The 15,518-nt window shown below is 40.6% G+C and overlaps 1 protein-coding gene across 1 annotated transcript in view; it reads left to right on the top strand.

The window, feature by feature from the left end:
* LOC131231906 (NAD-dependent malic enzyme 59 kDa isoform, mitochondrial) overlaps positions 1–12,878 on the top strand; it is a 30,970-nt gene extending 18,092 nt beyond the window's left edge. The window contains exons 11-19 of the mRNA XM_058228268.1: positions 757–870; positions 1,502–1,567; positions 3,736–3,808; positions 3,943–4,029; positions 4,115–4,169; positions 4,247–4,318; positions 5,368–5,430; positions 9,899–10,013; positions 12,586–12,878. Of these exons, the coding sequence (XP_058084251.1) occupies positions 757–870; positions 1,502–1,567; positions 3,736–3,808; positions 3,943–4,029; positions 4,115–4,169; positions 4,247–4,318; positions 5,368–5,430; positions 9,899–10,013; positions 12,586–12,657 (717 nt within the window). The 3' untranslated portion in view covers positions 12,658–12,878. The remainder of the gene's footprint in view (positions 1–756; positions 871–1,501; positions 1,568–3,735; positions 3,809–3,942; positions 4,030–4,114; positions 4,170–4,246; positions 4,319–5,367; positions 5,431–9,898; positions 10,014–12,585) is intronic.
* Positions 12,879–15,518: the final 2,640 nt, after the last annotated feature.

The following is a 15,518-nucleotide window of genomic DNA, read 5'->3' as shown; positions in this document are numbered from 1 at the left end:
ATCCACTATTTTGTTTGCTATCCAAACAACAAAAATGATGACATCAATGGAAAATTGTTTCCATTTCCCTGGGTTTTCCATAGTTTTCCTCATATTGAAACATGCTTGTAAAGAAAATGCTGGAAATAATTTGGGTTTTCAAGAGAAGATGAAAAGATGTTCCTAGGCATCCTTGGGAGCCCCTTCACCAACATTTTGCAAAATATCATTTTGATAATGCGGTCTTTTTAATCCGTGAACAATTAACTGCTGGTTATTTTATCAATTCAGATGGCATAACTTTCCAGGAGCTTTGCTAAGCCAACACCTTTCTCTGCACACGTCTCAAAACAGTTGTATGTGCCCTCCTTATATGTGTGCTAAACATCCAAGCCATGTATCAGGTGAGGTGGGCCACCATTCATATGCCAATTCCAGACTGATACACTCCCCAGGAGAGCTGTTTATGTACACTAAATGTGGATTTCTACATGTGTGCCACCTCATAAATTGATTGGTGATTTTTGGGCCGGGTCATCTACACAGAGGGCCCACCTTATGCACGGTTTGGATGCGTGACATGCGTCCCACACATGCCAGGTCATCTCATATCTGCATGTGGAGAGGTGCGTGTGGGCTTAGCAAAAATCACTTGCCTGTAAGCCCCTTAAGATTGTAGACCAAAGGTTGCAATTTTTCTGTTACTATGTATCCGTCTCATTTTGGTTGCGTTAGGCTCTTACAAAATTGTTTTCATAAACTCTTTGGTGGGTGCAGGGTCTTATCACAAAAGATAGAAAGGATCTAGACCCGGCAGCAGCTCCTTTTGCTAGAGGCATTGGCCCAGGAGAGATTGAGGGACTTGGGGAGGGGGCTAGTCTCCTTGAAGTGGTAAGTCCTTATGGTGAACGGCAACCGTTGTTCAAGTTGAGATTTTTTTTTTCCTAGGGAGCTTTTTCTTTCTTTCTTTTCCTTTTTTCCTTTCTTTCTTTCTTTCTTTCTGTTTTTCTTTTGAATGGTTGATTCCTTCGTTTTCCTCAAATGATTCAATTTATCTGTGGAGGAGGTCTTAGGAGTAATTAGCAGGATGATAAGTTACCGCCAACTAGCTCATGAGTGTCAACTTGTCAAGCATGTACAACACCCAATGTGACCAAAAGTTTGGCCCCACCATGAAGACTGCCTGATGGGAAAATCAACCTGATCCACTCATCATGTGGCCTGCACTTGAAAACAATGGAAAGCCACTGTTCTTACCCGAATGACATGTGATTTTGCACTAGGCGATCTTCATGGCTGGACTAATGTTTTGGACGGGTTGGATGTCATACACACGTGACATTTTGGGAATTATGCTCTTGTTGGACCTTTCCTTGTAGTCCAACTAGTTGCATGTCAGACCTCTTGTTTATATAGGTTATATCACTTACACTACTCTAGTTGGGACAAGACTTTGATGGTGATGATGATATCACTTGCGCTATTTTCAGGTATTGAGTGCTAACAGTTCTTTATTTGTCAGGTTAAAAAGGTGAAGCCCCACGTACTTCTAGGTTTGTCTGGAGTTGGGGGCATCTTTGATGAGCAGGTGAATTTCACCATATATGACAATAATGCACTAATAATTTTGAACTCATCATCCTTCGAAAAAAAAAAGAGCTTTTAACTCATCATATATGACAAGAAATTAGAACTGATGAATTATTTTGATTTCATTCAAGCTAAATTCTGGGGTAAACGAATCTTCATGGCTGAACTTTGTGCTTGTATGAAGGCCTTTTTTGTTCTTGATTATGTGCCATGGTCGTAGAGCAGTTGTTGGGTGACGCCAGCAAGCTTAACGTGCCAAGTTGCCCATACAAAGATGCATTGCTTTATAAATATTAACCTATTCAAGTATAGAAATGGAAAATTTTATTTGGATGCATATAACAACATTAGGGTGGCAATAAGTGGGGTATGGTCCAGGCTGGGGTCAACCTTACCGAGATCAGGCCCTTGATTTCAGGCAGAAGCCCACCCATTGATACCCAAAACAGGCTTGTTCTTATGCTCGGGTTGGGCTTTAATAGAAAGTTTTGCAAAACATAGGGCCGGGCCTTACCCTTTTGTTAAGAGGGTTCCAAATCCAAGTACATACCTTACCATGGGCCTCTACTACTGGCCCGAGCCCGCCCCATATCAGGTCCGGATCTGTTACCGGATGTGCCTGCCCAGCCCATTGCCATCTCTGGCTACATCTATGAATAAAAAATAAAAATATAAAAAAAATGAAAGAAAAAAGAAAGAAACGAGATAAAAGGTATGCTATGGTTTATCCCAAAGGCCTTGTCTATTTACATGCATCCCCCATATATTATGAGGGTGTCTTTGTTTACATTGGTATTACCTGGGATTAGGGGTGTACATCGGGCCGAACCGAGTCGAACTGGGCTCAACCCGGCCCGGTCACCGGGCCAACATGTCCAGCCCGAACTCGGCCCGGTCAGCAATCGGGCGAGTTCGGGCCAGTTTCGGACCTTACAGCAAGTTCATGGGTCGGGCGGCGTTCTCACTTCTCTGTCTCAAATAGTTAGGGTAAGGATTTATATATATATATATATATATACGGAAACGCTCACCTGCGAACCAGTTCGTACGTACTACGTACGAACTTTTTTGAGAACCCATCATACGTGGTGTGGATCCAAAATCTGAACCGTTCATGTGAAGCAGCACCTCATGAAACCCCCTGGGCCCATGTTTTACTTTGATCTAAAACTTTGATGGGCCATGAAAAATGAAAACAGTTTCCTCCCTTGATTTGCATTTATCTTTGCTATGGCCCACTAGAATTTTAGATCGAGGTGAAAATTTGTCACATGGCGTTTCATGGGATTCCACATCACATGGACCGTTCAGATTAGACACCCATGGCACGTGTGCAAAGGTGCGCACGTGCGTAGGTGCGCAGGGGAGCATGACTCATATATATATATATATATATATATATATGGCTGGGTCGGGCCAGGTTGAGTCGGGTTTCGAACCGAGTCGGCTGAATTGGGACCTGTTCGAACTCGGCCCGAACTCAGTTTCGAGCTGAAGAAAATGGCCCATCCCGAACTGAACTCAGTTCCGGGTCGGGCCGAGTCGAGCAAGTTAACCGGGCTAGCCCGGTTCGTGTACAGCCCTACCTGGGATATAAGCATGTTTACTAAAATCAATGTCAAACTTTATTGCCATAACAGTCTGTTCAGTTTTCTTGTTGCCTTCCATAAGTCTGGCACTAGAGCTTTGATAAGCCCACACACGTGCAATAACACTCATGTTCATGCCACACATGTGCCAGCATGGCACGATAGGTCCGAGATCCAATGTCAATCCATCAGAACGGCACCACTGTATTGATGCCCTAGCCCAAGAATCACGTTGATCCATTGGTCAGGTGGATCACAGTTAGCAAAACAAATGTACGGCTCTGAAAAACTTGGCTGATGTTTTCTAACACATCCACCTGTCTCCAATGTTGGGGCCTATGTCCTGTGTACACTAGATTTAGTTTTTTGGGCAAGCATGGGCGAACCTGATGGATCGATTGGATAAAATCTCGTGCCTAAGTGCCATGCTGGCGCATGTGTGGTTTGTGCTGTTGTATATGAGCTTTATTGCACTTGCACGTGTGCTTAGCGAAGCTCCTGGCTCTAATCTGGTCCACACTTCATGGCTTCTTTATAATGCATTACATTGAAGCTTTAACTATTAATTTTCTGGCAGGTGCTTAAGGCCATGCGAGAGTCAGATTCCCCTCGGCCTGCAATATTTGCAATGTCAAATCCTACAATGAACGGTTGCCTTCCCTAGCCTTTACCTCTTCTTCAAGAAATATCAGCTTTATTTACTTCTAGAAATACTGGAGGGTACATCACGAACCTGTTTTTCCCCTACTGAATATTTCTCTGTTTTGCATCTTCATATGAACAGCCGAATGCACAGCTGCTGATGCATTCAAATATGCGGGACCTAACATTGTTTTTGCTAGTGGGAGCCCATTCCAAAATGTTGATCTTGGTTAGCAGTCTCCTTCTTTAGTTCAAATGCTATTTTGGATGTTCTGATTTTGTATGCTCAAGAGATTGTTTGTGACTGTATGCAGGAAATGGAAAAGTAGGCCATGTTAATCAAGCAAACAACATGTATTTGTTTCCTGGGTATGTATTGATTCTTTATTGCTTAAACTACATAAATTCAAGCAATATGGACTGTCTAAATTCTGCCCATGTTTCAGGATCGGTTTAGGAACTCTTCTGGCCGGTGCCCATTTTATTTCAGATGGGATGTTACAAGCTGCATCTGAGTGGTAAGAATTGATCGATTTGCATATCGGTGTTCCAAAGTCTCTGATAGGTTATGAACTAATCCTGACTCTGTTTGTCTTGGCTCTTAGAGTCCCCTGTCCAAAACTTTGGTCTTATAAGAATGAACTGAGATTGACGGCAATCAACTTAGGATCTGAGTAGATTTCTCGGATTCCTGAGAAAATCTTGGGAGGTTCCTTGTATTCTTGCACAGCATATTTGTTACATGAAAGAGAATTTCTGTATGAGATCTTATACATTGCTTGACTTATTTTGTGTTAGCAGTTGTGATACTTTGCTATGTTGATGGCTTTCTTCCTCACTTGATAACGGGCTTTATGCACATGCCCAGCACCTCAATGACACAAGATTTGAGAGCTCAACTTATTTTTTTGAATATTATGTGGGACAACTAGGTCTGCCTATAACTAACTATATAAAAAATAAATATTAGGTCCTTTAACAAAGCACAGGTGTTTTACATCTGTAGTTCATCATGAAGGCTTTTTGTTTCCAATTGAAATACAAGGATATGCTTCTACTTTTATTTATATCAGGAGAGGGATTTTGTCCAGAAGAAGCTGTCATATCACAAGTTTGCCACTATAGTTGGTGACATATGGTGGCTTGTAGGGTTGAGAATGAACATGTAGTTGGTCCAGTGACAATATTGTGTGTTTATTGTTAGTACTGTTATGCTCAAGGTATTCAATAACAGTATTGGCAGCGGTAACGGCAACCTTATGGCCACTATGTTTCAGCTGTAACAACTGTCATTGTCATTATGTTAGCCCTGTAAAGGTTAAAAAAAATTAATAGGAAGAAAATGTATTGACTCTTTATTACCCATAGTAGCTATTACGGCCATTACAGGCCCATTTTCAGAACAGATGTTACAGCGCTGTATCGCATAATGGGACCCACTGTCACCATTATGTAACGGCTGTTACAGCTGTGATGTAACCGTCTTCCAATACTATGGTTATGCCTGCTTTATGCTAGCATGATTTGCTTTAGATCTTGTTGCCAATCTAACTTGTTGCTTTTGCAGCCTTGCATCATATATGACGGATGAGCAACTCCAAAAGGGCATCCTTTATCCTTCTATATCAAGGTAGTATCCCCACGTCCAAAGTGATAAAGAGCGTTTTCTCATTTCAGGAATAAATGTTTATGCAACTAGGTTTAATTGATTGTTGGAAGTTCCTTTTATCGCTTATAAAGATAAAGCATGCATGCATTGTAAATTTCGTTACCTATGTAATTTGGACACGTGATGGTGGACATAGTGGCTTTTAAAATTCAGATGTGTGACATGTTTGTACATGTAAAATTATTAAACATTATATTCCTAGTATTATACTATACTTGGACAGTTTATCATCTATAGCAAGTGTAAAGACCCAAAATGAAGGTTGACAACACTAGGAACTCATCAGTCTCACCTATGCCGTTCTCACTCTTATATTGACATCCTCATAGATGTCTTTACATTTTAATGATGTCCATGTATCATCCTAAGGCCCCAAGGTGTCAACAGGTACTTGAAAGTAGATGTCGGTTGTATCTGACGTGATTTAAATCAGATCACGATCCTTCAGTGCTATTGATAACCGGGCTGGATTTGGGTCCGTGGATTTAGATCTGACTAGAAATTAGGTCGGGATTGTTACCCAAAAGAATATATATAATTTTTTAGTTCTTTATTTAGTTACATCTGTTGTTTTGAAACCATACAACAGGCACTTCTGTATAAACCCACACCTAGATATCTGAACCTGCGTCTGAACTAGTTCTTGACTCAAAACGCACTTTGAATCCTAATTTTTTCTCAATACTAGACCCAATCGGATACCCAACCGATCCATGTCTGGGACCTCGTATGTGGTTCCTGATTTCACACCTCACAGGACCCCAAACCAATCCTCTTAGTTGGCTCTGGATACAGCTACACTAGTATCTGACCCAAGCTGGACCTGTCAACAGCCCTACTTGGATACCTTTCCTCATTACCCACCACATAACCTTTCCTATGTACTCTACTGTAATGGTTTACCAAAACCATTACTTTAAAAAAAAATCAAATTGAAAAAGAAGCCAATGAGTTTGAAATCAAAACCTTTGCCAAGGAACCCAACATTAGTTTTGAGCGAACCATGGGCTTCTCGTAACTTTTGGTTATCTATTCGATATATTCTTCCTCTGATCTCTAGACTTCTCCATCAATCTTAGAATTAGAAAAATACCTTCAGTTGTTGATCATCTTAGCACGAAGCAAAATTGTTCCTAGTTTTCCTGTTTTGTGTCACAATCTTTGTTCCACTACCCTCTTAGAGCTTATCATTCTTACTCATAAGTTTAATCCCTCGCTGATGTAAATTTATGCATCTCCTTTCTTTTATAGTTACATCATCTGCTCCTACAACTAATCATTTTCTCATCCTTGTTAAGACTGCCTTTACTTCCCCTATCACAATCATATTATAATACCCTATGCTCCCAATCCCCTTGGATTTGAGACCCGTCTAGTTCTATCCCAAGGCTTGTGTCATCATTTAATGACCGTCTATCCCTAATTTCTTATTCTTCTTCTTCTTTTTCACGAAGACCCTATGATCCTCGCCCTTGATGCATGTAATTTGGTTTTAAGTCTACAATCCTCTCCTCTCTCTCACTTTTGTTATTTTCTAGATACTTCTCTCAGTTTCTACTCATCATTTGCTTTATATTTGCCCTTATTTTCTTTGCTTTCCCCTTTTATCAAGTTTATATGTTTTTTACATTTCTACTTCTTTGCCATTCGGTGTTCCGTAACGGTAATGGTGGCCGTAACGGCCACCACCGTTACCTTTACGATGCGGGGCATAACGGCTGTTACGGCCTTGTAACGGCCGTTACGGTCTCTCTTTTTTATTTTTTTATTTATTGAAAAAACTCCTAAAAAACCTATATGTGCCCCATAATATTGATTAAAAAGTATGAAAAACCCGTATATGTCCCGTAATAGACCATTACAAGGCTATTATGGCCTTTATAGGGGATGTAACGTGCTGTTAACGGCAATTACAAGTCATTTTTGTCCATAATGGCTGTTACGGCCGTTACGACCCCGTAACGTGTAACGGTCGCCACCGTTACATTTACGTAATGGCCTTTACAGCCCTGTAACGGGCTTTACGGCACACCATCGCCATTCCCCTACCACCACCCTAACCCAATCAAGTTTTATTCTGCATGCCTTTCTTACCTTTAGTTCCAAGAGACTTCTATCACTTCTCCATATGACATGGACTTTTTTTAGGTTCCACCATTGTACTCGTGATCACTTTTACATTCACCTCTTTTGCTGCTCTCAGACCACGCATTTTAGATCACTAGCTTCTAGGGTTGCTGCTTGGTTTCAGGGCAACCCGAACATGATTGACCCAACCCAAGTTCCGGTTAGGTTGGGTCAGGCCGTCAAGGTCCTCGGGTTGGAAAACGCCAAGCCTTTATGTTCGGTTTGGGTTCGGGTTGGATTAGGTTGGGTTGGGAATAATCACATGTATTTGGGTCAGGTCGGGTCGAGTATAGAGGACTTTGGGTTGCTCTCCGTGGGTTGGAATTTGGGTCAGGTTAGGTTGCAGGTTGAGCCCTCTTGACATTGGGTTGGGCTCGTGATGTAGGATGATGGAAACTACCCTAAGATGCAAGATGAGAGATCAATTTACACATTAATTTCAGCAATCAACATATAAAATCAAACATAACCACATAATAGATTCGGAAATTCAGATTTATAACATGAAGGTCTTAGGTTATCACATACACGGTACACGAAAATATAAAATAATTCAAGAGTGACCCACTTGGAAGTAGGGATTTCCAATCTAACATGGGTAGTGCAACAATCATGTGGATAGACAATGATGCAAGCAAAATTCTGGTTTGGGGAAAGTTTCACAAAAAAATCAGATTTTCATTAGGGTTTCGTATTCATGGATGGAGATTTAGGAATGGGCTTTCTAGGGATTCAAAGGATCTAGGGATTAAGGAGTTTTAGATGGAAATCAAAGTGGGAAAACCCCAAACGGGGGTCCCACACATGGCTGCCTGTACGGACATACATGCACACCACATGTGTCTTGGTAAAGGGGAAGAAAGAGAGGGAGGATTGAGTAGGGTTTTGATGTATTTAGAAGGTTGTAATGGAAGGGGAAGGAGGAAGACGAGAAGAATACATTTCGAAGAAGAAAAAGAGGAAGGATGCATCTCGGGGAATCCACTACCAAACAAGCCTATACCCTTCCACAATTCAATTGGAAGGGAGGGTTTCTCGAAACCCCATAAGACAAGGAGGAAAATTCCTTCACACAAGAGAGCTTCTCTCTTCTTTTTTTCTTCTTAAATCTCCTTTAGGGTTGGACATCCAACCCTCCTGTGCTTTTTATCATTAAAAAATCGGAATTAAAAATTTGAAATAATTAAAACTACATCACTCGCTTAAGTGAAATAGGCCATCATCCAAAATAAGAAAATTAAAACACTTATTATCAATCCCAACTATCAAATAAATTCTAAAAATAACAAAAAACATAAAGGAAGCAAAATCAAATTCCAAGGGGCCCAGATTTGGAAGATTTGATTGCCCGATGGCCTAATCGACAAGATCCAATGGCCGGATCGACACGAAATAAAATTCCTATGACTAAAATGGTCTCCTAAGCAGCCCACATGCATCATCCGAAAGTGGGATCTTCATGATGCAAGTCCGATGCATGTGGAGTCTTCAAAATGGCTTGGTGGGCCCCATCTGGAACTCGTTTCTCATCTACAAAGAAAGTTGTGTTGATGTGGGTGGTCGTCTCCGACTCCGGTACACCCGAGTAGGTCCTCTGATGTCCTCATCAGCTCGGGTTGACTTGCAACATTATGCAACTTGCATGAGTTGCCCCCCTACTAACTTTATGTTGCACAGCGAGGAGTTCACCTGGTAGAACTATACAGCAGTTGCAGTTGACTACTCTGCCCACCTAACAGGAAAATGTCTATTTTGGTAAGCATGGTCCTTTAAAAAGCCATCAGATGCTCATCTCTTTTTGAAATAAACATTTTCTAAGTAATTCACATCCATTGTAAACTCAAGGACTGCATCTTGTAACTCATTTAATTTCCTAAATCCATGTTCCCCATGTGCCCTCTTATACCCATCGCCATCCTTCCCTGCATGCGTGTTTAATTCTCCACCTTTAAATACTCCCCATATGACACTTCCTGAAACTGCATCATGGTTTTATATTCTGCAAGTTACAAAAACAATATACATCATCCAAGGCTAAAAATTGGATGAAATGAATCAGATATGAATATCCATCATGCTCGAGGGATTTGAATAATTTTCTAAACATTTATTTCAAAGAAAAAAGAAAAGAAAAGAAAGAAAATTGAATAATTTTCTAAATATTTTATGGGCACTATTCTATAGACAGTATTTGTTCACGACCAATTGGAACAGAGCTGAGTAATGCCAAGTCATTTTTATTAATATAGGATATGTGTGAGAATGAAATAAACTGCCCATTAATGCCTGAAATGTTATGCAGCATTCGTCATATCACGACGGAAGTTGGAGCAGCTGTTCTGCAGGCAGCTGTTGCTGAAGAACTTGCTGAAGGACATGGTGAGGTTGGGCCGAAAGAGCTCATGCACATGTCGAAGGTATGTGTGAGCTCCATTTTCTTATCATTCGATTGGTAGGATTGACTGTTGCTTGTGTAAATTATTGTTAGGTCCAAGAAATGTGGTAGAAACAGCCACAGACAAGCTCAGGCCGATATTTTTGAATTATCTTAATTTTGAAAGGGATTTGTAGGGTCAAATGTGTAGTTTGCTGTTGTTCAGGATTCCATAATGTGGGACCCATGGTTCGTTGATCTGACGGGCCCCACCAACTAGTGTGGATGGAGGGGGCCTTGCAATCTTTCCAATTGGAAGATTCGCTAACCTCTGATTGGTGGCCTACAAACAGATGCTCAAGAGCAACTACGACAATCAAGCTTTTAGCATTTTCCAATTTGGGAGATATTTGCAGCATTCCCTCCAAGTGGGGTGCATCAAATCAATGGTTGAGATCACTAGGCCATATCGCCCACATGCGTGGAATAAAGCTCATCATCAAACTATTGCTAACTTGCGGAGCTATTTAATTTACTGTCTTCCAAATTGAAGGTATTTACAACAAATCCGTTCATAACTTCACTTAGCAGCTGTTTGGGATCAAGGAAATGAGAATGTGAATTTGGTGAATCCATGAACTTGTCAAATTCATGGATTTGCATTGGACATGGATTTGGCAAATTCCGAAGTTCACTATTTGGGAATCAAACTAAAAATTCATGAATTTAGGGAGCACTTATGATGCAGGACATGGAAAATTAAATATGATATGCAAGATTTCAGGCTTAGATCCTACCAATTCAGAAACAATCACACAAATTCCACGTCCCACATGAAAATCCATACATTCAATTAAAAAGGGGAATCTATGTGGGTCCAAGCCGACACAGGCTAGGACTGGACCAATAAAAATTATAAACCAAACGATGTCAAAGGGAAATAAAATCAATTGTTCATGCATAAAAATCAGTCCCTAATCCAAGGGATTCCCTAATTTCAATTCAAGGAACCCTAAGGTGATAAAAAAGGGGCAAATCAATTAGGGATCATGTAATCTAGGGTTAGGATTCATGAAAAACGGCTATGAGAGGATAAAAGAGGATAAAAACCTGCGTGAAAAGATGATCCCGCGTGTGGACAGCAACAATGGTCTAGACGGACGTGCATGTAATTTCGGCCGCACATGTGTGAGGCTCACTATTCAGAAAAAGACCATCTTGGCCCTTGTCGACCAGGGATGGACTCCAAAACTCCCAAATCTCAACTCGATCCGATTTACGGTTTGTGCGTGGTGCTCCGCCGAAGTTTCAGCTCGCCTGCGGGCCGTAATTTGGAAACCTGCTGTAATGAAGAAATCTGATGCAACAAAAAGACATTTGAAGTACGGATGGTGGGGGAAGATGAAAAAAAAGATGATGGAAGATGGGGGTGAATTGGGATAGATGTGGCTTCGCACCAACTACCTTCGAAAAGAGAGGGTTTCGCACCCACTTTTGAATTCTTCCACAACTCACGAAGAGAGCAGAAAAATAAAGCGGAAATTTTTTTATTAACTTCAATGAATGAAAAGAACTACAAGGGGTGCCTATTTATAGGGAGAACCCTATACCCAAAAACTCGCACCATGTGCGACACCTATTACTTGGCGATAAGTAAAATAAAATAAAAACCCAACAAGGAAATCTAAAGCGTTCACGATATTCTAAATAATAACAATAAGCAAAACCTAAAATATAAAACCAATCCGACGAGTGGGCCACGATCATGAGATCCCATGGTGGGCTTTTCTTGACTATCGGGCCACTTTTCTGAACCAAAACTTGACTTCTAGCTGGGAGGCCCTCCCTGGACGTCATCATCGAGCCAGATCGATGGTGGGGTCTTCCTTATACGTACGTACGTGCGTAGGGGGAGCGGCATGAGTGCGCATGATATCCCCATCAATTTATTGCAATGGTAAACATTTATTGCAAATGAATTACTACTATTATTTTTTTTGCTTCTAAAATGTTTCTCATTTTGAGGATTTGGTGATTCTTTTTTTTTTTTTTCTTCTTTCTTTCTTTTTCTTTGGGGGATGTTGATTTGCCCTGAATCCAAGGATTTATGGAGGTGTGGATTTAGGAAGTCCATGGATTTGCCAAATCCCCAACTAGAAACAAATACGAGAGATTTGAAATCCATGGATACCAAAATCCCTCCCCCTTATCCATCACCCCAAACAGCACCTTAGTAAAAATCCCTTTGTCATCATTATGGGCCTGTTTGATAACTAGGAATTCGCCCAAGGCACTATCGAGAAATGAATTCCAATGGACTCCTTTTCTCATAGTTATGTACGGTTTGCAAGTGGAAATCTCTCAATTCATATCGTAAATCCCACCTTGATTTTTATGCTTGAGAATTGTAGACGTGGAAAAATATAATATACCATGGAATTCATGCTTTTCTTTGCTAATTAAAATGATAAAACATCATGTCAAAGGAAACCTCCTACTTTTCCTTTCTTTTCCCATGGAAAAACATCATTATTCTCTTGGCAGATTGTGCTCGTTTTGGTTTTTATTTAATTCCCTGTCTTTTTTTACTCATTTACTTATTATTTGGATCGCAGGACGAGATGGTGAAGTACATAGCACGCAGTATGTGGTACCCTATTTACAGCCCTCTAGTTCATGAGAAGTGAGGATCTTATTTTTAGGTGATTGCTACTTAAGGCAGTTAATAGATATTAAAATGTTCTATCTCTACGTGTTTTTTATTTGTTGGAATTTTGAATGGCCCAGTAGAAGAAATTTGATAATAAGGCATCATCCCCTATTTGATTGCGGACCATGACTTCGGGTGATATTCATGTAAATACTCTTGAATTTTATGATTACTAGGGTCGCTTTTGATTTTTTTTTTTTCGTCATCAGATGGGAGTGTGTTCTTGGGGCACACAAGCAGGAGATCCAAGCCGGTGCGTCCCACAATGTGGATTCCCTGGCTTGGAAATCGAAATCCAGGATCTGAGATCCTTGAGACTTGGGTTCTGTCATTTGTGCTTGGCAACCTAGGTTTTCAATTATCTGGGATTTCAGAAACTGTGTTTGCAGTTTTGCAACCTGGAATTGTGGAATCCAAAATTTTATTCTAGGGCCCACTGTGATGTGAAAAAGGACATCTAATCTGTTTATCATCTGCCTCCTCTCATGTTTTCCTTGGCTGCCAAAAATAAGGATGTTCCACAACTCCAGTGGGCCACACCAAAGGGTACAGTTGGGATGCCCACCATTAAAAAACTCCCCAATTTGCCTCCGGGGCCCTCGTTTTTTATTATCCAATCCATTCAAAATATGCACTTTACCAAGATGTGTGGACAACCTAAAAAATCAGGCCATTTGCCAAAGTCATGTGGGTCAGACTAAAAGCTGCGTTGGGTTGGATTAGGAATCCTTGGATTTTGAATGGATTGGATAGAGCTTTAAATAGTAAATGGAAAAAAAAAATAAATAAATAAATAAAATTCAAAACTGAGATAGAGCTTCTTATTTCGACCGAGAGGAATTACAGGATTCATGGTTCAGTGATCCAAACCGTTGGTCAGTTGAGGCCACTGTCGGGAGGAAACATATTTAGAAACTGTATTTAATAAGACAATTCCGCCAATTTATCACCCGAAGGCCGAAATAGGTGGTTAAGAAAAATACACTAACGGTGCACATTCCTTTAAAAAGGCCCAATGTAGGTGGCTAGGATCTTCCAATCTGGTCCATCCACTTTGGTACCCACCTGACAAATGGTATGGATCACTGAACCAGGGCCCCCATGGCACATCTTTCTTCGGAGACTGAAGAGAATGGGAGAAAATGAGCCATATTTTTACAAATGTCCTTGCATGGTAGTCCATCTTGTAAGCATTCCACATGCATTACCATCCATCTTCAAATGTCTCAAATGTGTGAATGTGCCCGTGTAGCAGCTGTCGTTCATTTTCAAGCACTTTACATGTATGACGTGTGCAACATGTGCCACCGACCTTCTTTTAAGGGTCCGTTTGGATAGTAAGTTACTTAAGATAAGCTACTTAATTACTTAACATAAGTAAAAAAAATTAACTTATTTAGGTCCTGTTTGGATAGTAAGTTGCTTAAGATAAGTTACTTATGCTATAAGTAACTTATCTTAGTTTCAACTTATTAAGAAGATAAATATATTTTGTAAACAACTTACTTATTAGCTTTTCTTCTCTTTCGTCTCCCCTATCCCGCTCTTTAGCTACCCCTGAAAAAGTAGAAAAGCTAAAAAAAAAAAACTAAAATGGTTAAATATTTTTAAATAAAAAAGGTTACTTATAACTAATCATAAACTAAAGTTATTTGGAATAAGTCACTTAGCTACCGCTGTAAGTAGAAAAAACAACTTATTTGGTGGCATCCAAACGGGCCCTTAATGGCACCCAAACAAGCCCTGAGTGCCCCATGTGCAAACACTTATCTTCAAGTGCCTCACATGTTATAATGTGCCTAACATGCCATATATCTCACCATCCATGTTCTCAGTGCTTTTAGACCATCGAGTATGGACGGCCCATCACAGTGGGGGCATAGGAAGGTTTGAACGGTGGGCATCCGGGGGTTGTTCCGACCCACTGGAGGGTGTAGACTGTAGATCCAGCAAGGCTTATAGTTACAGGGGATCCACGCTGGTGGGCCCCAGCAAGGTGCAGACAGTACACATGCCCAGCTAGATTTCAACGGTGGAAATCTCTGTCCCCCGTCCACTTGAGCCTTGCATCTGCGGGACGCAGATTGGGTAAAGACAGACGGTCGTGTAAGGGGCTCTGTAGGGCTAGGGCCACCGTGATCTATATGTTTTATCCACTCTGTCCATTTATATTTTAAAATGTTATTTTAGGGCATGGGCCGAAAAAAGAAGGCAGATTGTATGTTTAAATGGAGCACGTCACATAAAGCAGTTGAGATTTAAATCCTATCATTGAAAACTTCCCGGGGCCACGTAAGTTTTGTATCAAGTTATTTTTATGTTTTCCCTTTATACAGGTCTATGTGACCTAAAGAACAGTTGAATGGGGTGGGATCCGGACGGGTGGCCTACCTCAATGCATGCAGTCTATATCTAAGCTGTCCATCCGTTTTTCCAGATTATTTTACACGTGTTCCAAAAAATGAAGTGGATACAAATTTCAGGTGGACCACACCACTGGAAACAGTAGTCAGTGACCATTAAAAACTATTTGTGAGCCACAAAAGTTTTGGATTAAGCTGATATTTATTTATTTATTATTTTTTCGTTTCGTTCAGGTCTATGTGATCTTATCAACTGGTTGGATGGTAAATAAACATTAAGATAGACTGTAGAAAGTTTTTAACGATGGGCATTTAATGACCACTCTTTCCTATGGTGTGGTCCACCTGAGACATATATCTACTTTATTGACGGAACTTTGATCTAAAATAAGCTGAAAAAATGGATGAACAGTGTGGATATACAATGCATACATTTAGTAGATTCCACACAGTCAAGGTCCAACCCACATGGCTG

Source organism: Magnolia sinica, chromosome 17 (genome assembly GCF_029962835.1).
Source record: "Magnolia sinica isolate HGM2019 chromosome 17, MsV1, whole genome shotgun sequence".
Taxonomy (NCBI): Eukaryota; Viridiplantae; Streptophyta; class Magnoliopsida; order Magnoliales; family Magnoliaceae; genus Magnolia; species Magnolia sinica.
This window is presented reverse-complemented; position numbering and strand designations above follow the sequence as displayed.